Source organism: Penicillium riverlandense (genome assembly GCF_028828495.1).
Source record: "Penicillium riverlandense strain IBT 135883 chromosome Unknown utg000003l_segment0_segment0, whole genome shotgun sequence".
NCBI lineage: Eukaryota > Fungi > Ascomycota > Eurotiomycetes > Eurotiales > Aspergillaceae > Penicillium > Penicillium riverlandense.
Window position 1 is genome coordinate 5,268,286 of NW_026643196.1, and position 22,961 is coordinate 5,291,246.

The 22,961-nt window shown below is 53.9% G+C and overlaps 11 protein-coding genes across 11 annotated transcripts; 6 read left to right on the plus strand and 5 right to left on the minus strand.

Annotated features, from left to right (window-relative positions):
- Positions 1-343: 343 nt before the first annotated feature.
- On the plus strand, positions 344-2,090 carry N7474_005782 (sugar transporter family protein; the record flags this gene model as incomplete). The annotated part of the gene is made up of 4 exons (XM_057197197.1): positions 344-436; positions 488-661; positions 739-931; positions 1,006-2,090. 4 exons carry the CDS (start codon positions 344-346, stop codon positions 2,088-2,090), a joined length of 1,545 nt encoding a protein of 514 aa, XP_057054593.1.
- A 141-nt stretch (positions 2,091-2,231) lies between these two features.
- N7474_005783 (uncharacterized protein) lies at positions 2,232-3,444 on the plus strand (the record flags this gene model as incomplete). The annotated part of the gene is made up of 4 exons (XM_057197198.1): positions 2,232-2,337; positions 2,387-2,572; positions 2,628-2,719; positions 2,773-3,444. 4 exons carry the CDS (start codon positions 2,232-2,234, stop codon positions 3,442-3,444), a joined length of 1,056 nt encoding a protein of 351 aa, XP_057054594.1.
- A 73-nt stretch (positions 3,445-3,517) lies between these two features.
- N7474_005784 (uncharacterized protein) lies at positions 3,518-4,648 on the minus strand (the record flags this gene model as incomplete). Its single annotated transcript, XM_057197199.1, has 1 exon — positions 3,518-4,648. One exon carries the CDS (start codon positions 4,646-4,648, stop codon positions 3,518-3,520), a length of 1,131 nt encoding a protein of 376 aa, XP_057054595.1.
- A 303-nt stretch (positions 4,649-4,951) lies between these two features.
- Positions 4,952-5,950, plus strand: N7474_005785 (ATP-dependent Clp protease proteolytic subunit; the record flags this gene model as incomplete). Its single annotated transcript, XM_057197200.1, has 5 exons — positions 4,952-5,125; positions 5,180-5,198; positions 5,258-5,283; positions 5,341-5,482; positions 5,547-5,950. 5 exons carry the CDS (start codon positions 4,952-4,954, stop codon positions 5,948-5,950), a joined length of 765 nt encoding a protein of 254 aa, XP_057054596.1.
- A 169-nt stretch (positions 5,951-6,119) lies between these two features.
- On the minus strand, positions 6,120-7,232 carry N7474_005786 (DSC4 family protein; the record flags this gene model as incomplete). The annotated part of the gene is made up of 2 exons (XM_057197201.1): positions 6,120-6,939; positions 6,997-7,232. 2 exons carry the CDS (start codon positions 7,230-7,232, stop codon positions 6,120-6,122), a joined length of 1,056 nt encoding a protein of 351 aa, XP_057054597.1.
- A 218-nt stretch (positions 7,233-7,450) lies between these two features.
- Positions 7,451-9,213, minus strand: N7474_005787 (M18 family aminopeptidase; the record flags this gene model as incomplete). Its single annotated transcript, XM_057197202.1, has 6 exons — positions 7,451-8,457; positions 8,504-8,596; positions 8,654-8,789; positions 8,839-8,940; positions 8,990-9,051; positions 9,102-9,213. 6 exons carry the CDS (start codon positions 9,211-9,213, stop codon positions 7,451-7,453), a joined length of 1,512 nt encoding a protein of 503 aa, XP_057054598.1.
- Positions 9,214-10,156: 943 nt separating this feature from the next.
- Positions 10,157-12,109, plus strand: N7474_005788 (WD40 repeat domain-containing protein; the record flags this gene model as incomplete). The annotated part of the gene is made up of 4 exons (XM_057197203.1): positions 10,157-10,467; positions 10,521-10,648; positions 10,705-11,291; positions 11,345-12,109. 4 exons carry the CDS (start codon positions 10,157-10,159, stop codon positions 12,107-12,109), a joined length of 1,791 nt encoding a protein of 596 aa, XP_057054599.1.
- An 880-nt stretch (positions 12,110-12,989) lies between these two features.
- pdx1 (uncharacterized protein) lies at positions 12,990-13,961 on the minus strand (the record flags this gene model as incomplete). The annotated part of the gene is made up of 2 exons (XM_057197204.1): positions 12,990-13,780; positions 13,886-13,961. The coding sequence occupies 2 exons, from the start codon at positions 13,959-13,961 to the stop codon at positions 12,990-12,992; spliced, it is 867 nt and encodes a 288-aa protein (XP_057054600.1).
- A 633-nt stretch (positions 13,962-14,594) lies between these two features.
- On the plus strand, positions 14,595-15,281 carry N7474_005790 (uncharacterized protein; the record flags this gene model as incomplete). The annotated part of the gene is made up of 1 exon (XM_057197205.1): positions 14,595-15,281. One exon carries the CDS (start codon positions 14,595-14,597, stop codon positions 15,279-15,281), a length of 687 nt encoding a protein of 228 aa, XP_057054601.1.
- A 250-nt stretch (positions 15,282-15,531) lies between these two features.
- On the plus strand, positions 15,532-19,609 carry N7474_005791 (cohesin subunit SMC1; the record flags this gene model as incomplete). The annotated part of the gene is made up of 5 exons (XM_057197206.1): positions 15,532-15,575; positions 15,822-18,747; positions 18,804-19,111; positions 19,166-19,532; positions 19,592-19,609. The coding sequence occupies 5 exons, from the start codon at positions 15,532-15,534 to the stop codon at positions 19,607-19,609; spliced, it is 3,663 nt and encodes a 1,220-aa protein (XP_057054602.1).
- Positions 19,610-19,934: 325 nt separating this feature from the next.
- Positions 19,935-21,620, minus strand: N7474_005792 (FAD-binding oxidoreductase; the record flags this gene model as incomplete). The annotated part of the gene is made up of 2 exons (XM_057197207.1): positions 19,935-21,350; positions 21,426-21,620. The coding sequence occupies 2 exons, from the start codon at positions 21,618-21,620 to the stop codon at positions 19,935-19,937; spliced, it is 1,611 nt and encodes a 536-aa protein (XP_057054603.1).
- Between the last annotated feature and the right edge of the window lie 1,341 nt (positions 21,621-22,961).

A 22,961-nucleotide genomic window follows, 5' to 3' on the forward strand; every position in this document is an offset into this window, starting at 1 on the left:
GTGTCCCAGAGATGGCTAAAGGAGACTTTTCTAATCTTCCCTAAATGTATTATAGTTTAGACACATTCCCCTTTTGTCAACGTATAGATGCGGGGAAGGGGAGATAAATAGACCGCATTCGTAGAAGATCTACGCATTGTACAGGAAACGGGATACAGGTTGGACTGTGTAGAGGAGGTACACGGTGGGCACGGTTATTGCAGACCGAGGGTCCGGGGACTTAGCTGTCGGCCAATATATATAACGGACTTGACAGTGTACTTACCCTGGACAATGGTCTCTTGATCAGCTATTGAACGAACCCCAACGAACCCCCTGCACGTAACTATAAACCTCACTCGCAATGAGGAACCACATGGCAGCCGGGGTATTCTACTCCCCCAGCCAGATCATCCGTTACTTCGCGACGCGAGTGTCCAGTCTCAGTCCTCCAAAGGTAGACATTGATCAAGCAATCTCAAAAGTCCTTTGCCTAACCTGCGCCTAGAACAAACTCCGCAACCCATATGTCATCCTCCGCGATCTAACAACCCACCAATGGCTCATGTTCGCAGCGGGCTTCCTCGGATGGACATGGGATAGCTTTGATTTCTTCACGGTGTCGATGACGATTACCGAGATCTCAGCGGACTTTGATGCTTCGTACTCGGATGTCTCTTGGGTATGTTATGTCTGATCTCCTCCATGGGGGTCGGGGTGAATATCAGGATATAGGGAAACTGATCGGTATGGTATTAGGGTATTACTGTCACTCTCATGCTGCGCTCCGTCGGAGCTATTATCTTTGGGATTCTGGCGGATCGATATGGCCGCAAGTGGCCGATGATCGTGAGTCTGGTTCTGTTTATTATTCTGGAGCTTTGCTCGGGGTTTTGTCAGACACTGCCTCAGTTTTTGGGTGTGAGGTCGCTGTATGGGATTGCCATGGGAGGTAAGCAAGCACCTATCAAACCCGAAACAAAAATGGTAATTAGTGGACTGATGTGTTATTTTTTTTTTGGTCAGGTCTGTTTGGTCCGGCGGCTGCGACAGCACTGGAAGACCTTCCGTATGAAGCTCGCGGACTGCTTTCCGGGCTGTTTGAAATGGGCTACGCAACAGGCTACCTGCTCGCGGCGGCATTCTACCGTGCCCTCGTCCCGACAACAAGCCACGGCTGGCGAAGTTTGTTCTGGTTCGGCGCTGCGCCTCCAGTCCTGATTATTCTGTTCCGCTTGTGCTTGCCAGAGACAAACCATTTCCAGGTCATGAAGGCCGAGCGCGAGGCGCGTGCCAGAGCGGGTGGTGGTGACCAGCACAGGCACGCAGTGGGCTTCCGAGTCTTTGTCCGGGACGCTGGACGCGCACTGCGGGATAACTGGGTCCTGTTCGTATACTTGGTTGTCCTGATGACGGGGTTCAACTCGTGCTCGCACGGCAGCCAGGACTTCTTCCCGACTTTTCTGAAGGACCAGGTCGGCATGGGCGCGACGGATGTCACGGTCATCACAGTCGTGGGCCAGATCGGGGCTCTGCTGGGTGGCTGCACGATCGGATACATCAGCACCTTCTTTGGCCGGCGCCTGACGATGCTGGTGTCGTGCGTGCTGGGCGGGGCCTTGATCCCGGCCTACGTGTTGCCGCGGACCATGTCTCTCGTGGCGAGTGTCTTCTTCGAGCAGTTCTTCGTCGGTGGGGTCTGGGGACCCATGCCCATCCACCTGCTAGAGCTGTCGCCAATCGCACTGAGATCGTTCATGGTGGGACTCACCTACCAGCTTGGGAACTTGGGTTCCTCTGCCTCTGCGACTATTCAGTCGATTATTGGAGAGCGGTTCCCATTGCCCCCAGCGCCGGACGGAGAGAAGCGGTTCAATTATGGGAAGGTCATTGCGATATTCATGGGAGCCGTGTGGGCGTTCATGATGTTCTTTCTTTTCTGGGGGCCGGAGATGTCGCAGGAAGAGCGGGACGAGGAGGCCGAGGCAGCGCTGCGGTTGGAGACGTTGCGTGCTGAGGGCGTCAGTCTGGCTGAGATTGGACAGCAGCAGTTCGAGGGCAAAAGTGTTGTGGCTGAGGAGGAAGAAAGAGAAGTAGAAAAACAGGCATAGATTAGTTGCCCCACGCGGGGCGTTCGGGTGGTCCCAAATTGAACATCTCCCGATTATCTCTCTCTTTCTCTCTCTCTCTCCCTTCTCACTTCCTTGCTGCCAATCAATCCCCTCCCTGCGCTTCTTCTCTGTACAGCAATAATGTCACTCCCAGCGTCAACAACCACCCCGCTCTACCTGACCGGCGACCAGGCGGCATTGAAAGAGTTCCTAGACAAATTCGATGTTGGTGCCCGGAGTTCGGAATGTGAATGTGAATGGGAATGTCCAATTGGCTAACATGAAGCGCCGGTTAGGTCTTTCTCTTCGATTGCGATGGTCCGTATCCTCCTTGTCCTTTCTCTCGGCATTCTCCCCGATTCCATACACAAGCCAAGCACGACGGATCGCAACAGTTGCTGAGAGATCACTAGGCGTCCTCTGGTCCGGTGACCACCTGTTTCCTGGCACGGTTGAGACACTTGAATTACTCCGGAAGAAAGGTGCGCATTGCCCAAGATCCCATTAGAGAGGCACGGGGAACTAACGGTCCCCCAGGGAAGCAAATCGTCTTCGTGACGAATAACAGCACCAAGTCTCGCGCCGACTACAAGAAGAAGTTAGAGGGACTAGGGATCCCAAGCACAGTGGTAAGTGAGGCGATGGTCTGCTGTGACTGAGTCCGAGTTAACACAGACCCAAGGAAGAAATCTTCTCCTCCTCCTACAGCTCCTCGATATACATCTCGCGCATCCTGCAACTCCCCGCCAACAAGCGCAAAGTATTCGTCATCGGCGAGAGTGGCATTGAACAAGAACTGCGCTCGGAGAATGTCCCCTTCATCGGCGGCACGGACCCAGCATATCGGCGCGACGTGACGGCCGACGACTACAAGAAGATTGCCGCAGGGGACCCCTCTGTGATTGACCCGGAAGTCGGGGTCGTGCTCGTCGGGCTGGATTTCCACTTGAATTATATCAAGCTCGCACTGGCGTTCCACTACATCAAGCGCGGGGCGGTTTTCCTGGCGACAAATATTGACTCGACGCTGCCTAATTCGGGGACGCTGTTCCCCGGCGCGGGATCGATGAGCGCGCCGCTGATTATGATGCTGGGGCAGGATCCTGTCGCCCTGGGGAAACCGAGTCAGGCGATGATGGATGCTATCGAGGGCAAGTTTCAGTTTGATCGCAGCCGGGCGTGCATGGTTGGGGACCGCGCGAATACTGATATCCGGTTTGGGTTGGAGGGCCAGCTGGGTGGGACGCTGGGCGTGCTGACGGGGGTTAGCTCCAAGGAGGATTTCGTGTCGGGGCCCGTGAAGCCGCTGGCCTATCTGGATAAGCTGGCGGATCTGCTGGGCGCGGAGTCTTGAGGCAGGACATGATTTGATATACATAAATGGTGGGAAGATATATAGACAGATGGTTTGTTAGATATACAAGCAGCTATGCTTCTGCGAGGCTGTCAGGCTCATCTTCGACTGCTAGGAACCGCTTGATTTTCCACAGAGACAGCATTGCCGCATTGGACACCCCATCTCTGGGTCTGAAAAAGAGCGCCGCATGACGGAAGTGCGGGTGCGAGTCCCGGAGTGTCTGCAGCTCGGTTTCGGAGAGAAGCACCGACAGATCGAAGACAGGGACTTTAGACTGAGTCTGTGGGAGAGAGACAGAGCTCATAAAAGACTCCTGTGTTTCATTCTCCGCTCCCTGGGAAGAACAGACCAGCACCGCGCCACATGCCATGCGATGAAAGGGCTCGAGTGGTCCCAACGCCTCCTGGAGCGCAATATTCGACAAATCCCGCAGCTCGAGAACCCTCCACACGGCACCCGGTCCGTCCAGCCTTTTAAACTTGTTACAAACCTTGTCGAGGCTCTTAGCCACTTCATTTCGCATATGATGCAGCGTAAACTCCGCCGCATCTTCCTTCCAGGCCATGAGACTCTCCTCGCGCGACGTGATCGGTCCCTGCGGATGCTTCCACCGATAGGGCAAGATACGCGGGAGGACTAACTTCTTGCCCCGGCCTACTCTCACCCAAGGACCGCCCAGGGATTTCAGCAACGGCATGAAATCCAGGATGCGGAGAACAAGCTGGCGGGTTGAAGACGATGATGCCGGACGGGATTGAGGGTCACTGTTCAGCGAATCCTTGAGCAATCCCACCGGGAGAAGGTATAACTGCTCTGTCTCAGGCTGTTTAACCAGACCCCATTCCCCCAGCAGATCGCGCGGGAGTCTTGCGCCCGTTATGGAGCATAGGCGTGGTGGGGAGGCCAGGGCGAGGGCCCAGGGGTTCTTGTTGAGTTCATCAAAGGCCTGTTTGTAGTATTCTCGGTCTGGGCGTAGTTTGGGGGGATGCTGGGATTTGTTGAGAGGGTGTGTGAGGAGAGGAGATTGGGGGAGTCGCTTGGAGGGAGGGATTGAATCGGTGGAATCGTTTCGCGAGGAGGTCGAGGTTGAGATGCGGCGAGAGGAGTGGTGACTTCGTATGTGATGGGTATGTGGCGCGACCAGTTGCTGGAATAGGCGCAGGCGCCATGTCGCGAAGGATACTTGGCTGGCGCACTCCATGGTGGTGAGAAGAAGAAGCAGAAGAAGTTGACTGTGTTGAGGAAGCTGAGCTTGTGCCAATCAGAGGCCGGGATTTGCGGAGAAGCAGTGGACCACGGAACACCGATAAGAAAGAAAGAAAAAGCTATTGAGAATGTAGTTTCCTGTGTTACCAGACTAATTCTTATAAATTGAGACAGAATAGCAGCGTTGTTGAGGGTAGCAGAGTGGCAGTCGGAGCTCCCATATCAGCGCCGATCGACCCATCTATCGCACCGCTTCTTCTCCGACTCTCCAACTCCAACTTCCTTCCCTCCACCCACCATGACAATGCGGCCAGGTTCTCTCTCTGGCCTCGGTCGCCTTATCCGTCCCACTTCCATATCCACACTACGTCCGGCTACGACGCTGCCGCGATGCCTCTCAACCAGCGCGCCCTCGCTAGCTGGGGCACCACCAAAGAGTTGGGCACCGACGCCCTTTGTAACGGAGACAGTGGTGAGTCTGGGTCTGCATTGCATTTTATGAGACTATACTAATCGTCCTGTGTAGGCCGGTGGCTGGCAGACCTGTATGTTTGTTTGCTACCATGAAGCTCGATTGGCGCGCGAAGCTAACCTACTGATCAAGCCGATATCTTCTCCCGATTACTCAAGGTATGCACACAGTATACTGTACAGCCAGACGGTTCAATCTCTCTGACCACCATCCAGGAGCGCATCATCTATCTCGAGGGTGAGGTAGACGGGGCCGTCTCCGCCTCCATCGTTGCGCAGCTCCTCTTCCTCGAAGCCGATAACCCCGAGAAACCAATCCACATGTACATCAACTCGCCCGGCGGCTCCGTGACAGCCGGTATATCTCCCTCCCTCCCTCCCCTCCTCTTATTCATACACCAAGTTAATACCACCCTCCGCAGGCCTAGCAATCTACGACACAATGACCTACATCGCCTCCCCCGTCTCAACCATCTGCGTCGGCCAGGCCGCCTCCATGGGCTCGCTCCTATTGTGCGGCGGCCACCCGGGCAAGCGGTACTGTCTCCCACACTCCACAATCATGGTGCATCAGCCCTCGGGCGGCTACATGGGGCAAGCGACGGACATTGCCATCCATGCGAAGGAGATCCTGCGCGTGCGCAAGCAGCTGAATCAGATATACAAGACACATCTCAATGGCAAGAAGGAGTTGTCCCTCGATGATATTGAGAAACTCATGGAGAGAGATTATTTCATGGGTGCCCAGGAGGCGCTGGAGTTGGGCGTCGTGGATGAGATTTTGGATCGGAGGGCCAATAAAGGTGAGGAGAAGGGCGGGAAGTAAGGCGAATGTTGAAAACCACTACACAGTATTTGACTATACTACCTACATCTGTATCGTTCCAAGGTTGTTCTGGGTATGGAGGAACTACTGGGAATATGAGTTGAGGTATTATTAACAGGTGTCATACATTGAGAATCTAAAGTACAAGAATCCCAAAGGCTATTCATGATTACTCCCGGTCAACCCTAACAATCCGCCCATCAGTCCCAACCTGGAGACCGAACCGTTGGCGAAGAAACGTCGCCGTTTCGGGCGATGGCACGTACCCCGTTGGCCGCCTGGGCGTGGTCGAGTACTGCCATTGATCGCGTACGATATCCCAGAATCCCATGTCCAGGATGACCGCCTGGCCCGAGGCAAACTGGTCGAGTGGATGGGTGTTGCGTCCGCTGGCCGGAGATTCATCTTCACCGGGATCTGCTAGGAGGGTTGTTCGTTCTTCATCGATGTCGTCTTCGTCGACGTTCGCCATTGCGGTTGTTGCACCTGCTTCTTCTTCTGTATTGCCCGTTTCTCGAAGTATACCGCGTTCCTCTGCGTCGTGGTCCTGTTGCTGGGACTGTGTGTTCCCGTCGGTATTTGTATTTGTATTTTCATTCGTTGTTGTAGTGGCGTTGGTGGTAGTGCTAGAGGTAGTAGTAGTGTTGCTGTTGGTTTCCGTCGGCCCAACCATCTTAACCCGCTCAACAATCAAACCCAACATGACGAAATCGAGCAGAAAGATCAAGGCATCCAACAGAAGAAGTCGGAAAATAGGAACCGGGGCCTGCCCGATGAAATCGATGAAGAGTCCTCCATGGAGATAGCCACGGGTGTCTTCGCCGGCCTCGGGGCGAATGAAGAAAGCATGGAAGATCATACAGAAGAGGTTGCTGGCAATTATCGCGCCGATATAGGGCTGGTTGCGCGTGGGATCGAAGGGGGATGCTTTGGGGGTGAAGAAGATGAGCTCGACGACGGCACGGACGGCGAAGAGGATGACGGAGCAGCTGTACAGTCGTTAGTTAACGAACTGGTGAGATCAATTGGAGCAATGGGCTGCTCACTCCATGTAGTATAGCGCCGATAGTTCACAGTAGATCAGCACGTCGAGATCGCGCAGCAGGCGATCGATGAAGGCGACTTTCGCTGTGGTCTGTACCTTTCTGACGCGGCGGTTGTGCTGCTGGCCGCCGCTCGCTGCTGGCTGCTGGGCCGACAGCGAGGTGTCCGGGCCATAGGAAATGCCGGACACGTCAGCGATGTATTCCGCATCTCGAAAGGCAACATCCGGTTCTGTCATAGAGGGTCATGGGGAGTTGGCGATCCGGCCGGGGAAGGAGAGGTGATGGTGGACTGTCATAATGGGGCCCGGGCTCACTAGGGGCGGGCAGGCGGAGTTATCTCGGGCCGGCTACAGCATCTATAGTATGGAGTGAAGTAACCATCTACAAGACAATAAAATAACGAATACCAAAAGATAGATTGCGTATCATGCTATGCGTGTCATGCTACGTGAATTTAATCCACAAAGATCGTCGTGGACAGCTCCGAGTAGTTCTTGAAGAAGCCCGTGAACAGCCGGATCGCATGCCCAACATCATAGGTGCCGCCCGTCTCGCGAATGCTGTGCATGCTCAGCTGCGGATTGCCCAGATCCAGGGTCCGAGAACCCAGTGCCGCAGACAACATCGGGCCAATGGTGCTGCCGCAGCTCGAGTCGTTGCGAACAACGAACAGCTGCAGCGGCAGGGGCTCGCCCGTCTCCTCTGTCGTCTTGCGAGCCACTTCCTGCAGCAGCACAATTCCAGGGGCGTTAGTCGCATAGCGCGCGTTGGCATTGATCTTGATCACGGGCCCCTTGTTCATCTCCGGCTTGTGGTCTGACTCGTACTTGGCTGCGTAGTTGGGGTTGATCGAGTGGGCCATGTCGGCGGACACCAGGAACGAGGTCGACAGGGTTTGCTCGTAGGCAGTCGAGAGGTCCTCGCCCTTGGAAGCAGTTGACGGCAGCACGGACAGACGGCGAATGATGGCCGGGAGAATGTTCGAGTCGGCGCCCTGGGCGGTGCGGCTGCCAATCTCCTCGTGGTCAAACAGCGCAATCAGGCGGATGGCAGACTCGTTGTCCAGTGCTGACTTGTCCGCGACGGAGTCGATGAGACCCACCGTCGCACAGTAGGAGGAATTCAGGTTGTCCAGACGGGGAGAAAAGATGAGTTCCTCCAACAGGCCACCGAGACACGCCTTTTGCGTGTCGAAGAGGATCATCTCAAAGTCTAGAATATCCTCAGATTGGACTCCGGCCTCGGCAGCGATCAGCTCCACAAAGTACGGGTGGTGGCGCTGCGTCATGGACTTCAAAGGGGTATATTCACCCTCCTTCTCGGTCTCGGCGGTCTCCGGTTTGCCAGTCCTGTTGAGCTCAGCGGCCACCAGGCCCGCAATGGGGAACAACTGGGTCTCCTTGTTGTAAGCAAAAGTCTCCTGGCGGTCCAGATGAATAGCCAGGGTCGGAATGCGAAGAACTGCGACATTAGGTCATGATCATTCTTGGAAAAGAAAAAAACATACTGGGCCGGTCAACCTTGACCAATTTTTGCACGATCGAGCCGTCCTTGGCCCGTGTCATCACTCGGCCCGCGACACCGAGATCGCGGTCGAACCCTACAAATGTTAACCATGATCAAGACCAGTCCAAGGGAATGAATGGGGTTCGCCTACAGGTGTGCCAGATGCCTCCGCCGTAGGTTTCGACCCCGACCTGCACAAAGCCCTCACCCTGCTTGTTGCTCACTGGCTTGACCCGCAACACAGGGGAGTCGGTGTGGGCACCGATCATGGAGATGGAATTCCCCGGCTGGATCGTTGTCAGCGACTTGATGTAGAATTTGCAGGCGCCTTCATACCTTCCATTGTTGGCCGATGGCAAAAGCAATCAGGGTGGTGGTATTCCGCGTCAGGTAGTACTTGCCGCCGGGCTGGCAGGTGGAGGCCCATGATTCCTTTTCCTAGACCAAGTATAAGCTTAATGAGCATATCCTGGCCAACATCACATACCTTGATCTCCTGGAAACCGGCCTTGGTGAGGAGCTCTTTGGCGGACTGGACCGCATGAAAAGCTGAAACGAGGTCAGTTGTCTCTTATTAAGACCAGGTGGGGAAGACATACGGGTGGGAGAGGCATTGACAAAGGACAAGAAGTCCTTAGCAGGCTGCTTGGACGGCATGGTGGCGTACGAGCGGTGCAGGGAGGAGACAGCAAATGGCCAGCGGATGCGCATTGAAGAAGTGTGGTGGTGGTGGTGGGCGGTGACTGCGGAGTCGCCGCTTAGTCCTTTACTTGCGGAGGTTAGGTAGTAACTTAAGTGGTTAGTTAGCAAGTGGTCGGAATCAATTCGTCCAGCCTAACTGGGTTGGTCATAGTTGGGTTAATTGTTGTTATTAATTACTGCAGAAACCAAATCATAATCATACTGGCTGAACTGATTGGTGTAGGTCGTTCTGGCCCAAGCTTCTGCGCGTCGGGGCGCGTGGGGACGCCAGGCTGGTCGCGTCTAGGCAACCCATGAGACAGATCCCACCCCCACGGACCTAACTGGTCTATAGCTCTGTTGTATACATCCAGATGAGTGGACCAGACCCTCCGAAACAGCCAACGCGTGTAGTGATGACTCTGTTTACCACACTTGGTCCAGATACACCGGACTATGTGAAACCATAAAGCACACTGTTGCGATGTGAACAATGCTGCCCACGCGGAGATAATAATCTTAGGCAGGGTCTTTGTGAGATCTAGATGTATGACCTACATCCTTGAACTATGAATCGGTGTTGCCAAAGTGATGAGTGCTAGATCGGGTTAGCGTGACGCGTGACCGGGAGAGCGCCCTTCGATCCCATCACCGGACAAGACAAAGCCCAGCAACATCAATCACCTTCACCATCACTGCTTGTCTCCCATGATTTTTTGGCTCTCTTTATTTTCTCTGAACATACTCTGCTCTGTTGTGTCCTACACGCTGGCTCTACCACTGAACACCCCTTCGCTGCAACCGCTGTGGCTGGGACTCGCCGGCCCCCTCGTCTCCTAGACATAAACACAAGCGCGCTTCAAATACACCATCTTCCCGAGCCCCATTCAACCTTGCACATGCACCCTGTGGCATCCACTTGATCAGCCGATCAGCATTTCTGGGCTTCGGGAGACTGTCAGCCATCGTTGCCATGGCCGACCGATCTCAGGCCAGGGAGGTGAAGGCGGATGGCAGCGGCACAGCAGCCAAGTTGAATGAGCGCGCACAACCCTCGAATATCGCATCACCCCCAGGCTCCAAGACACCACCAAGCATGCCATCAAAGCGAACTATCCTGTTTCCAGCCAACCAGCCACAACAAAGACCGCTAGAAGGGTCGGAACCGGTGGACGCGGGTGCCCTGTCCCGGGCACTAAAGGACTATGATGAGGCAGGGCATCGTCGGGAGAGAACTCCAGGCACAAGCCCTTGCCGCAAGAGGCAGCGGGTGTATGGAGATCGGTATGTTGTGGTCTCGTCTGGATCGGAAAGGTCAGAAACTAACGGAACCCTAGATTCATTCCTAACCGTGATGGACAAGACTTGCAGGCAACCTTCAGCCTGTTGCATGAGGATGGCTGCCCTTCAACCCCGTCCAAAACAAAGAGACGGACCCCCCACTCTGAGCTCCATTTCCAGAAGAGTTCGTGTCTCCTTGTTGTGTTCACTGATCTTCTGGTTGACTGACTGCATCTACAGCGGAGGAAGCAAATCGGACCTTTTCTCGTGTTTTGCGCAGCGAACTGTTTGGTAATACTGTCCCGCAGCCGGACCTGAACTCGACCTCACCCGATCCGCTCCTCGGCTTCAGCAATGGCATCAATGACAAGACCCGGTCTCACACCCCTCCCTCTCATGTGGTGGCCAACGTTCCCCCTGCAAGCATCACTCCATCTACTCCACACAAGAATCTCTTCAACTACGGCCCGACCCGGTCTGGCTCCGGCCACCCGACTCCCTCCAAGACCCCTCGAAGCCACCATGGACCAAACCTGAATGTCCGATCGGAGCTGTACAGCCTCTCACCCATTCGCTATGACAGCCAACGGATCCTCGAGACACCGCGCAAACAGCCCCGCTACGTGAATAAGGTACCCTACAAGGTCCTGGATGCGCCTGACCTGCAGGATGATTTCTATCTCAACTTGGTCGACTGGGGAAGCAGCAATGTTCTGGGTGTGGGGTTGGCCAATTCGGTGTACATGTGGAATTCCCAGTCTGGCCGGGTGACGAAGCTGTGCGAGCTCAAAGACGACACCGTCACTAGTGTCAGCTGGATTCAGAGGGTAAGCAAAATCACCTTTTGGTGAACGGTGCCAGTAACTAACCTTCATTCTAGGGTACACATCTTGCAATTGGTACGGGTAAAGGTCTCGTGCAGATTTGGGATGCGGAGCATCTTCGTCGACTTCGGACGATGATTGGCCATACGAATCGTGTTGGGGCACTGGCGTGGAACGACCACATCCTCACATCTGGGTCTCGCGATCGTCTTATCTATCACCGAGATGTCCGGTCCCCTGATCAGTACATTCGTCGACTCTCTGGTCATAAGCAAGAAGTCTGCGGGTTGAAGTGGAACACGGAAGATGGTCAATTGGCATCTGGTGGCAACGACAACAAGTTGATGGTGTGGGACAAGCTGAACGAGACTCCCCTCTATCGCTTTTCCGACCACAGCGCCGCAGTCAAGGCCATCGCGTGGTCCCCGCACCAGCACCATCTCCTTGCCTCGGGTGGTGGTACGGCCGATCGCACGATCAAATTCTGGAACACGTCAACGGGTTCGATGATCAAGGAGGTTGACACCGGCAGCCAAGTATGCAATCTGTCTTGGTCCAAGAACTCGGACGAGATCATCAGCACGCACGGCTACAGTCAGAACCAAATTGTCATCTGGAAGTATCCGCGCATGGAGCAGATTGTTTCTCTGACCGGCCACACCTTCCGTGTCCTGTACCTCGCCATGAGCCCGGACGGACAAACGGTTGTGACGGGCGCTGGTGATGAGACCCTGCGTTTCTGGAAAATCTTCGACAAGAGGGCTACTCGAGACACTCGCCGCGAGGGCAGCAAGCTTGCTGAGTGGGGCACCATTCGGTAGACGGGCCATTCCTGCATTTATATGGAGTTTTTTGGTCTTCGGTTTTGCTTTTTTTTTTTCGTTTTTGGGGAAGTTATTGCATGGCTTTGATTTCTTTTTCACATTTTACGCGTCAGCATCAATTGCATCTGGGCTCAATGGATGAGAGCATTTTGTTTCGTCGGTGGGATTCAGCGCTTGTTCGGACGAGAGGTTTGTTCATGGGGTTTTTCGTCTTCAATCTGCCTTGGTTCGGAGGGCAACTTCTTTTCAATTTTTGCACAGTCCAAGCAGTGGCGCCTATGGTGTTTCACGATCTGGTTGCCGACATCCGGCGATGCGCAGCGGGGATTGTTGATTTATTTCTTGATGGTGGACTTATTCTTGTATGACTTTGGATCCTTACTCTGATTAGTTACGATGATATGATGACTCGACGTTCTTGACATTCTGCATTCTAGCACTGTTCATTTGGCTTTAGGGATCTCTGCAACATTAGCATGGTATCGAGTCTGTATGGATTTTACCTTGTGGTATTGCAATTGACAACAGCATTAGCCATTAGAAATGTAGTTTGTAGGTTTGAGTTGTTGATCGGTGAGGAATTGACTTTGTCAAGCCCTAAAGCCATAATATATATTCTTGCACCCTACCAAGTCCTACGACTTTCAGCAAGGTACTGTGACTGGATTCATAGACATAATTCATATATTTTGAACAAAGCCCAAAACAAGCCAGCTGAGTAAATTGCCATGAATTTGCACAGGCTGGAAATGAACATCAAGAACAGTCAAGCCGCTATCCGATTATCTATGCTACACTAAATACATTTCGACAAATCCCCAGATCCAGAGACGAACATGACATAAGAGAACAAAGGGAAAGAAGGAAGTTAATGATTTTATAGAACCAGCCGTGCAGGCTCAACCTGCAACAGAGTCTGGATCCGCTCCAGGAAGACCTTGGCGCGCAGCTCCTCCGTAGCGGGGACGGTCAGACTGAACACATTAATCGCGGAGCCGGATGGCGCGTCGACAAAGGACCGGGTGGTCTGAGTTCGCGTCTTACCGCTCAGGAAATCAATGATATCCTCTTGCGCCGGTGCTGGCTGGCGCACAGTCTCGGGCGCCTCGACGGCGTTCAAGTCGGGGATGTAGTCGCCGCGTGATGTGTGAATTGGCTCTGCGCCGAGGATCTCATCGAACAGCTCATCGGCTGAGGGCTTCTCGCTCGACGAGCGCGGGAGGTCATCGTTCGCTAGGTCCGTCGCGATAGCCAGGAACCGGGATAGCGGGACCGTCACCCCCAGACTCTCCTGGATCTTCTTCTGAGCGGACAGCACGGCAGACAACGAAACCGACAGCGCGACTGAAGCCATGGGCGGCGGCTTGGCGAGAACCTCTTCTTTCTTCTCCGGTTTCGGGGCCGGGGCCGGAGCGGCGATTTTGATGTTGCTCAGGTCCAGGTGCGTGAGCTTCGCGAGGTTCGCGGCTTGCGTCGAGGGGTAGTCATTGGCGATCTGGCCGAGGTAGGCGAGGACGTCGCCCTTCAGGAGCCGGCCCTTGGGTCCGGAGGCGGGGATCTTGGATACTTCGGAGTCGGGAATGCCCTTCTGGTGCAAGAGTTGTGTGACGGAGGGGTAGAGAGGATAGGCGGGGTTTTGGAATTGAGGGACGGAGGAAGATGCGAGGCCTGGAATGAATCGAGGTTAGTCTATGCTCGAGTTTCACGCCTCGCAGGTCCATTCACGGAGTAGCTCCGGCGTGGGCGGATTCAACGGGGAGAAGGGTAACTCACGTCTAGAGACATAGGAAATCTTCGGCTGCCGGCGGGCAAGCATTGTCGGGACCTGGCCCGTGATTCTGGCGGCCATCTTGGGTCTGTGTTCTCTTTTAACTTGTTGGGAGAGTGCAAGGCTGGATGCGGAAGCCGCCGATGGGGGACAGCTAGCGCAAACCCTGAGTGAATTGGACAGAGACGAACAGAGTCGACCAGAAGCCGACCGGCCGCGCGAACAGGGAAGATTGAATGCGAATGATGGCCGAGTGATTAGAGAGGACGAGGAAGAGTGAAGAAAGACAAGAAGAAAGAAGGCGTTGGGAGCTTTCACCGGCGGCCGGGACGGGAACATTTTTCTGCCGCCGACGGGCTTCTGGACTTTTTGTTGCGCTTTCCGAGGAGAACAACAGTCGCCCAGCTTGGTGAGTATCCCTCTGTTTCGAGCCAATTGGCTTCTATATTTGATGGGTTTACTAATTGCAATAAAGGCAGAACCACCGTGATGTCGGCCAGATCATCAGCCTGGCGAATACTGTGGCTCCATCCAGGCCCTGCCCTGCGACCCAACATCCACACACAACCACTCTCAATAGCTCGGCATTTCGCATCAAGTGCTGTTCGATGCAAGGCAGCCAAACCCCCAAAGCGCTCTGCGCGTTCGTCTCCGAGTCCTTCTGCGCGCCCCCCGACACGGTCCCCGGCAAAGCCAGCGCAGGATGACTCCACAATGGCAGGAGCGCGAACCTCGCACTTTGGCAGATTGGCGGCCAGGGTTGCAAAGGAAGGGGAGGTGATATTATCCAAGGCACCCTCTCAGCGCGTTTACCTCATGATTTCCTACAGCCTCACGGCGACTTGTTTCGCCTGCGCAGCCGTCTACTCACCCTTACTGCTTGGCAACACTCCCGACCCTTTGGCGACATGGATCAAAGTCCTCTACGGGGGCGTCTGTGTCGCCATGAGCGCTCTGGGCACCAAGTTCTTGCTCCCTACCGGTAGGCTCATCCAGAAGACTACCGCGGTCATGGCCAACAATGGGACACATGTGCGCTTCGCCGTGCGGCGCATGGTGCCCTTTTTGAAGCCTCGCCAGTTGGAGGCTCTGCCGCAGCAGATTACAATTGAGCGCAAGTTGGTCATCTCGCCCGAGTCATTGGAGCGCTTGCAGAAGGGGCAGGTTGGAGGGCATGGCACGCAACCACCAAGCTTCTTTAAGATGCCAATCCAACGTCTGAGCATGATGACTTTCAAGTTTTCTCAGAATGTGCGACAGGTCTTCACCAATGAGGATTTGATTTTGTTGAATGTGGAAGGTCAAGGCCGAAATAAGAAACTTCTCCTGGATTCCAATGGGTTCGTGTCGAAGGACTTTCTGAGCATTGGTGAGCTCGTCCAGACACAACGACAGAAGTGAGCTGGTCTGAAACCTTCCCCACTTTCCTAAGTTGTTGGAGAGTGTTCTAAGAGTGGAAATCCCCATGTATATACTATACTGTAACATTTAACTATCTCGTTTACCTTCTCGCCGAGTCCATATAGATCACAGACCACGTGATCCGGCGCGTCCAGACACGCGGGTCGCGCCCCTCCCCCAACATCTTCTCCGAACGCACATCACCACCACCTCACAGCCGTAGCAGGGATTCGGCCTGTCTGCAACCACGATGGGGAAACTCATCCGCCTGGAGCTTTTCAGTATGGACCTCGCGTTACAAACACACCACACAAGAGTGGGTTGCTGACTTCGCTCCCAGATTTCAAGTCCTACAAGGGACACCATGTGCTTCTCTTTGGAGATGCGTATTTCACGTCCATTATCGGGCCGAATGGCTCTGGCAAATCGAATTCGTTCGTGACCTCCCGCATTCCTTTCCTGGTTCCTCCATCCCCGTTGATTCCCGCCCGCTTGCCGTTCCCATGCGGTGCAGTGCATGTGCTAACGCGTCCCAATCAGGATGGATGCCATATCCTTCGTCTTAGGAATTAAATCGTCGCATCTTCGATCCACCAATCTTCGTGATCTCGTCTACCGTGGCCGCGTCTTGCGCGAGAATCCCGCCGACGGAGCAGAGGCCGATAACGAGAATGCATCACAGGACCCAAGTGGCGCGAATGATCCCAAGACCGCCTGGGTGATGGCGGTGTATGAGGATGATGCAGGCGAGGAGCAGCAATGGCGTCGATCCATCACCAGCCAAGGTGTCAGCGAGTACCGCATCAATAGCCGCATCGTGACTGCCCAGCAATACAATGAAGCCCTGGAGGCGGAGAACATCTTGATCAGGGCGCGCAACTTTCTGGTTTTCCAGGGTGATGTCGAGGCGATCGCGTCGCAGTCACCCCGCGACCTCACCCGGTTGATCGAGCAAATCTCGGGCAGCTTGGAATACAAGGCCGACTACGAAAAGCTAAAGGCCGAGGCCGAGGAAGCTGCTGAACAGCAGACGGTGCAGCTGAATCGTCGACGGGGAATCAACTCGGAGGTCAAGCAGTATCAGGAGCAGAAGCGGGAAGCCGAGACCTACGCTCGCAAGGCCGACGAACGCGACCAGGCCATCATTACCCACATTCTGTGGAAGCTTTTTCACTTCCAGCGACTGATCGATGCATCCAGCGCAGACATTCAAAAATACCAAGACGAGCTGAAGGAGTACCGCCGCGGCGTCGAGAAGTACGAACAGAACGTCGAGGATGCCAAAAAGGAGCATGCTCGGGTCGGCAGAGATGTTGGCAAGGCGGAGAAGAATATCACAAAGAAAGAGAAGGAAATTGAGGAGCTCAACAACTCCCTGGTGCCCGTGGACGAGAAGGTCGATATCACCCAGAGAAAGGTTGAGCGGTATGCCTCGAAGATTGCCGAGATTGGTAAAGAACGGTCGGGCCAGTCTGGTAATGCCAAACAGTTGGAGAAGGACTTGAAGCTCGTCGAGAAGGCCCAGAGTCAATGGGAAGCCGAATGGCAAAAGGCCATGAGCAAGAAAGGTGGCCAGCTGAGTGAAGCCGATCAACAGGAATACCACAAACTCAAAGAAGAAGTCAGCAAACGCTCCTCTGGGGACCAGCTGAATCTCGACAACCTCCGACGGCAGCGAAAGACGGAAGCCGAAGCAGTCAACAGCTTGAAGGGCAAGTTTGAGACTACTGAGTGGCAACTCAAGAATGTTCAGTCCGACACCCAGAACATGAAAGAGCGCAAGTCAACCCTTGACGATATCGTCAAGTCTACCTCGAAAGATATCGACCGCAAGAAGAAGGAGCTGAACTCGCTGACATCCGAACGCCTGCGTGTCTCGCAGATGAGGACGGAACTGGAAGAGAAGCTCCAGGTTGTGTTGAGGAAGCTGCTTGAAGCCGACGATGGGAAGAAACAGACCGAGCGAGAGCTAAGGGCCAAGGAATTGATTTCGACTTTGAAACGTATCTTCCCCGGGGTCAAAGGTCGCGTCAGTGACCTCTGCCGGCCAAAGCAGAAGAAGTATTCGGAAGCGGTCAGCACTGTCTTGGGTCGACACTTTGATGCCATCGTTGTCGATAACGAGAAGACCGCCAAGGAATGCATCCAGCACCTTCGTGATCAGCGAGCGGGCCAGGCTACATTTATCCCGCTCGAAACCATTCAGGTCAAGGCTTTCAACTCGAACTTGAAAGGCATGCACCGGGGAATGCGCCCTGCGATCGAGACTGTCGACTTCGATGACTCTGTTTCCCGAGCCATTAGCTACGCCTGCGGAAACTCCATTGTTTGCGATGACTTGCAGACGGCCAAGTATCTGTGCTACGAGCGAAACCTGGATGCGAAGGCAGTCACCCTGGATGGTACTGTGATTCACAAGGGTGGTCTTATGACTGGTGGTCGTGGTCCCCAGCAGAACTCCAAGCGCTGGGAAGACTCCGAGGTGGAGAACCTGCATAAGCTGAAGGACAAGCTGATGGGTGATCTTGCCAATCTCCCCAAGAGCCACCATCGGGGCTCCGAAGAGGAGACGCTTCAGGGTGACCTTATTGGTCTGGAGCAGCGACTAACTTATTCACGGGAGGAGCTGAAGGCTCTCACGAGGAATCTCGAGAGCAAGCGCAGTGAGATGGACTTTGTTAAGCGTCAGCTGGAGGACCTGCGACCAAAGTACACCGAAAGGAAGGAGAATTTGGACGAATTGGACCAGACCATCGAGACGTCCCAGGCCACCGTCAGCACTGTTGAGGATGAGATCTATCGGAATTTCTGTAAACGTTTGGGATATGACAATATCCGAGAGTACGAGGCCCATCAGGGCACCTTGCAGGAAGAAGCTGCGCAGAAGAAGCTCGAATTTACAACCCAGAAGAGCCGGATTGAGAACCAACTCAGCTTCGAGAAGCAGCGGATTCAGGCAACTGATGATCGGGTCAATGGTCTGAAAGCCCAATATGAGCGTGACATGAGCTTGATCGAGGAGCTCAAATCCCAGCAGGAAGCAATCCGCAACCAGCTGGACGAGTTCGCTGCCGAGCTTGAGCTTCTCAAGGAGAATCTCGAGAAGCAGAAGGAAATCTACGCACAGTCGGCAGAGAACTTGACTCAGCAGCGGAGAGAACTCCAGAAGCGAAGCAGGAACGTCGAGTCCGCTTTGAAGAATGTGAATGTGCTAGAAGCCGAGATTCAACGGAATTCGTCCAGTCGCTACGCTCTCCTGCGACGCTGCAAGCTTGAAGATATTGACATCCCGTTGGCCAGGGATTCCAATTCTCTTGACCAACTTCCTATCGACGATCTGGTGCAAGCTGCAGATCCAGATGCCATGGACGTTGATGATGCGGACGGGTTGGATGGTGAAACTCCCATGGTCCAAGACTATGGAATTGAAGTTGACTTTGACTCTCTGGGAGATTCTCTCAAAGCGGTATGCACACATAATGACGGGTCTTACATTTTATATACTGACTGACCATGGAATAGGAGTCGGATGACAAGCTTGAAGAGGAGCTGCTTGAGAAGGTCCGCACTTTGAACAGCGAGCTCGACAAGATGGCACCGAATGCTCGTGCCATGGAGCGGCTGGAGAGCGTTGAGAACAAGCTTCGCAGCACCGAGAAGGAATTTGAGGATGCACGGAAGCATTCTCGGAAGGCTAAAGAAGACTTTGAGGGCGTGATGAAAAAGCGCTCCGACCTCTTCAATAAGGCTTTTTCGCACATTTCGGAGCAAATCGGTCCAATCTACCGTGAGCTGACGCGAAGCACAAACTATCCTCTGGGTGGGCAAGCGTGAGTAATTTTCTTCTATCTGATCAAAGAATACGTTTCTGACAACATTTGCAGGTACCTGGATATCGAGGACTCGGACGAGCCCTACCTGGACGGCATCAAGTACCATGCCATGCCCCCCCTCAAGCGGTTCCGGGATATGGAGCACTTGTCCGGTGGTGAAAAGACCATGGCCGCGCTTGCTTTGTTATTTGCCATCCACTCGTACCAGCCATCGCCGTTCTTCGTACTGGACGAGGTTGATGCCGCCCTCGACAACACGAACGTCGCCCGGATTGCCAACTACATTCACGATCATGCCGCCCCCGGCATGCAGTTCATCGTGATCAGTCTCAAGACTGGACTCTTCCAGAATAGTGAAGCTCTTGTCGGTATATTCAGAGATCAGGCGGAGAATAGCAGCAAATCCCTGACGCTTGATGTAAGTTTATCTGTGTTATCATTTTTGCACAGCCTGGTTCTGACAACTATTTCCTACAGCTTCGGAAGTACACTTGAATCCTCTAGGCTGAAACTTTATGCGGGTGTTGCGATGAATCTTTGCTTGCGCCCCTTCGTCTGTGTAGATTACTTCTTGCGGCTGGACATTGCTTTTTCGTGCTATTTTCAGGGGAGGAGTGTGGAATAACATGGCTATCAACATAATTCGATCCATTTAGGAGCTTGTTCTCATGTAGTCCCCTACCCGTTTACCCGCGAATACTTCGAGAGTGTACACATTGCTTGCTTTTGGTTCACGAGTAGCATGCCACACGCTAGCCCGAGATTATTCTAAATGGGAGAACAAATCTACACAGTTTTCCAACATCTCGCCACAGACATCTCAAGGCGACTGAGCCACTGGCGCATGCGTCAGCTTGAAGTATCCCGGCTGGAGAGTCTGCCAGACACCCTCAGGGTCGTACTTGGCGGCCACCTGCTGCAGACGAGCCTTGTTCTCCGCGCCGTAGCCGGCGATGACATTCTGGAACTGGCTGGCGTAGTTCATGTAGATCCACTCATTGTAGATGCCCATATCCTGCGCCTTGGCAAGGACCGTGTCCCAGAAGCTGCCGACCCAGCTATACACCGTCTCGTCGTCCGAGGCATCATCCCACCAGAACGAAACGTGCATCAAGTGCACGGGTCCCTTGGATGCCTCAAGACCCAGCGCATTGCCTCCGTATTTGGTCATGTTTTTCAGCATGGGTTCTGTCACGGCCTGGTAGACCAGCACCGGCTGGGCACCTGCCACGTTCGCGACCTGTGGAATGACCGAGAAGAAATAGTCAGCCGTCCACTTGGCGAACTCCTCGTTAAGATATGCGGAGATCGGCCAGTAGACCTCACGCAGCCCATTAGGATTGTCGGCGTCGATATACTCGGCGTACTGCACGAGCGTCCTGGCGACCGGGCTGTCGGAGATAGCTGGGATGGACTGGATCTGTCGGTAGATCGGGGGATTGGTTACGTTCTTCACGTAGGTGAGTTCGGCCGAGGCGATGTTCATTCCCTCCGTGCTCAGGAAGGCAATGTAGTACTGCGCATTGCCGTCCTTCGGGGCGTCGTGGGCCATATTGACGAAGGCGTTGATGACAGGGTCAAATTCCGTCTCGAGGAATACTCTCGTGTCACCGCGCATCATTGGGCTCGGAATCGTGTAGAGGTTGAACTTGGTGACAAGACCGAGGTTGTTGCCGCCTCCACGGAGACCCCAGTATAGATCGGAATATTCCTCCTCGGTGGCGGTGACGATCAGGCCGCTAGCGGTGACAACCTCAAAGCTCTCGACATTATCAATAGCCCATCCGTACAGATTAGAGTAGAAGGAGATGCCGCCGCCAGTGGTGAATCCACCGACTCCGATGCTGGAAGCACGACCACCGATTACGGCCAGGCCATAAGGCTCGAGAGCCTCATAGACCGCACCCCAGACATTACCAGGACCAATCGAGGCCACTGATTTGTCCGCATTAAGAGTCACCTCGTTCATATCCGTGAACCAGATTGTGATACCACCGGGGCTGTTGGATGCGCCAGCAAAGGCCGCATGGCCACCACTTTTAGCAGCAAATGGGCAATTGGTGAGTCGGGACACTAAAACGACAGTAGAGACCTCAGTGTTCTTGGAGGGCTTGAAAATACAGCGTGGCTGCACCTCTTCTTGCTGCACGGACCAGAACGAGCCAGTGAAATTGTTATAGGCCGTAGTGTCTGGAAACAGAACTTGAGAGCCATACAAGGAATTCAAGCTGCTGCACTGTATAGGTCGATAGAGCATTAGATCGTATTGCAACCAATGTTAAGAGGTCGCATGAGCCCGCTATAGACTTACCGCAGTTTGACATGCAACCTCCGTTGGCTGATTTTTTGCGCTGCGCAACAAATTGACAGTCGACGCGTACACGCCGTGCCTCTCCAGTGCGGTTGCAACATCATCTTCCGTCCCCAACGTGCTACTGCTAGCCTGCGCGAGACCCAAGCTAGTCGCCGCTACCAAAGCACCTAGAAACTGCCACAGGGAGCGCATTATGCCACTGACAAATTCTACCAAACAGAAAGACGACCTCAGTTGCAAGAAAATTGCAAGGGATACAAAATGAAAAAAAGAACGAAGACGGGCTGTTAGGCCGACATCTCCCCGGACTTCAGGGGTTTAAAGGAACCTAATCATAGTGTTCGCCTCCTGGAACGGACGGGAAGACGCCACTGCTTGATCCGAGTAAGAATCCTACCTCGGAAAGACATCATGCCGCATTTGATTTTAGTGAATTAACCGCAATTGTCCCGAATTGAGGTGACTAGGTCCTAAGATCCCTGTCATTTCTAAGCGAGCTGACTGCATCAAAACGCGCGGTGCCCAATTTAACCTGATTCGCTATTCCGAGACAACAGTACGCTAAACGTTTTGGGGAGTGGTAGCCTTGCATGCATGCATGGCGTTCTAGCGCCATACAAGAGAGGTGGTTCCTTGAATTAACAATGCGCAATTAAGGAATTTTCGGAATAGTAATAATGCTAAACGCGTAAAAGCCTGAGGTAAAGTGTATAGTTCATGTGCTGTTACAGCTTCAAAAATAGACCATACCCAACATGGTGTCGTCCCATCCAAAGCGTCCACGAGACCGGCCCTTTTCTCTCTTCCGCGGACATCAAAAAGAACATTGTCACAAGAGGCGGACGCCAGCATACGACAACGCCCTCGACTCCGACCCGTTTTTGTTCTCAGCTCCCTTTTGACGATGTCATATCCCGGGTGTGCATGTTGCATGTTCAGGCCTTGGGAAGTGCTCTTTGCGTTATGACAGCAGCTCCAGCCCCAGCCGCAGTGGAACTGGATTCCTCCAATTACACTTGTCGCCTTGCGCTGGTTCTCCTATCTCCAGGAAGCCCTCACAATGGTCCGACCCCGGCGCGCTACTCCATCGCCTCCGATGGCAAACGGCTGCTTTGTGCACGAGCTCGAAGCCCACCCGCTAGTGTGGAGTGCGTGTATAGAGCGATTTTGTGGTGCGTGTAGCCTTTCTAGCTTTACCTAGTTATCCTCGACCATATCCAACCTCCTGGTTGCAAGTAATTACGACACCACCTCCTCGTTGCCTTCCGACGCAGCCTTGGACAATGGTGTGCAACCATCGGAGCCCTTCGAGTCGATATCCACCCGCTTATTCTCTAGTAACAACCTCACCACTGCTTCGTGACCCTGTACCGAAGCCTTAGACAATGGTGTCTCGCCAAGGGAGTCTTTCGAGTTCACATCGACACTCCCCGTCGCAAGTAACAGCCTAACCACTGCTTCATGACCCTCCGACGCAGCCCAAGACAATGGTGTCTGATCGCCGGAGTCCTTCGAGTCTACGTCAACCTTCCC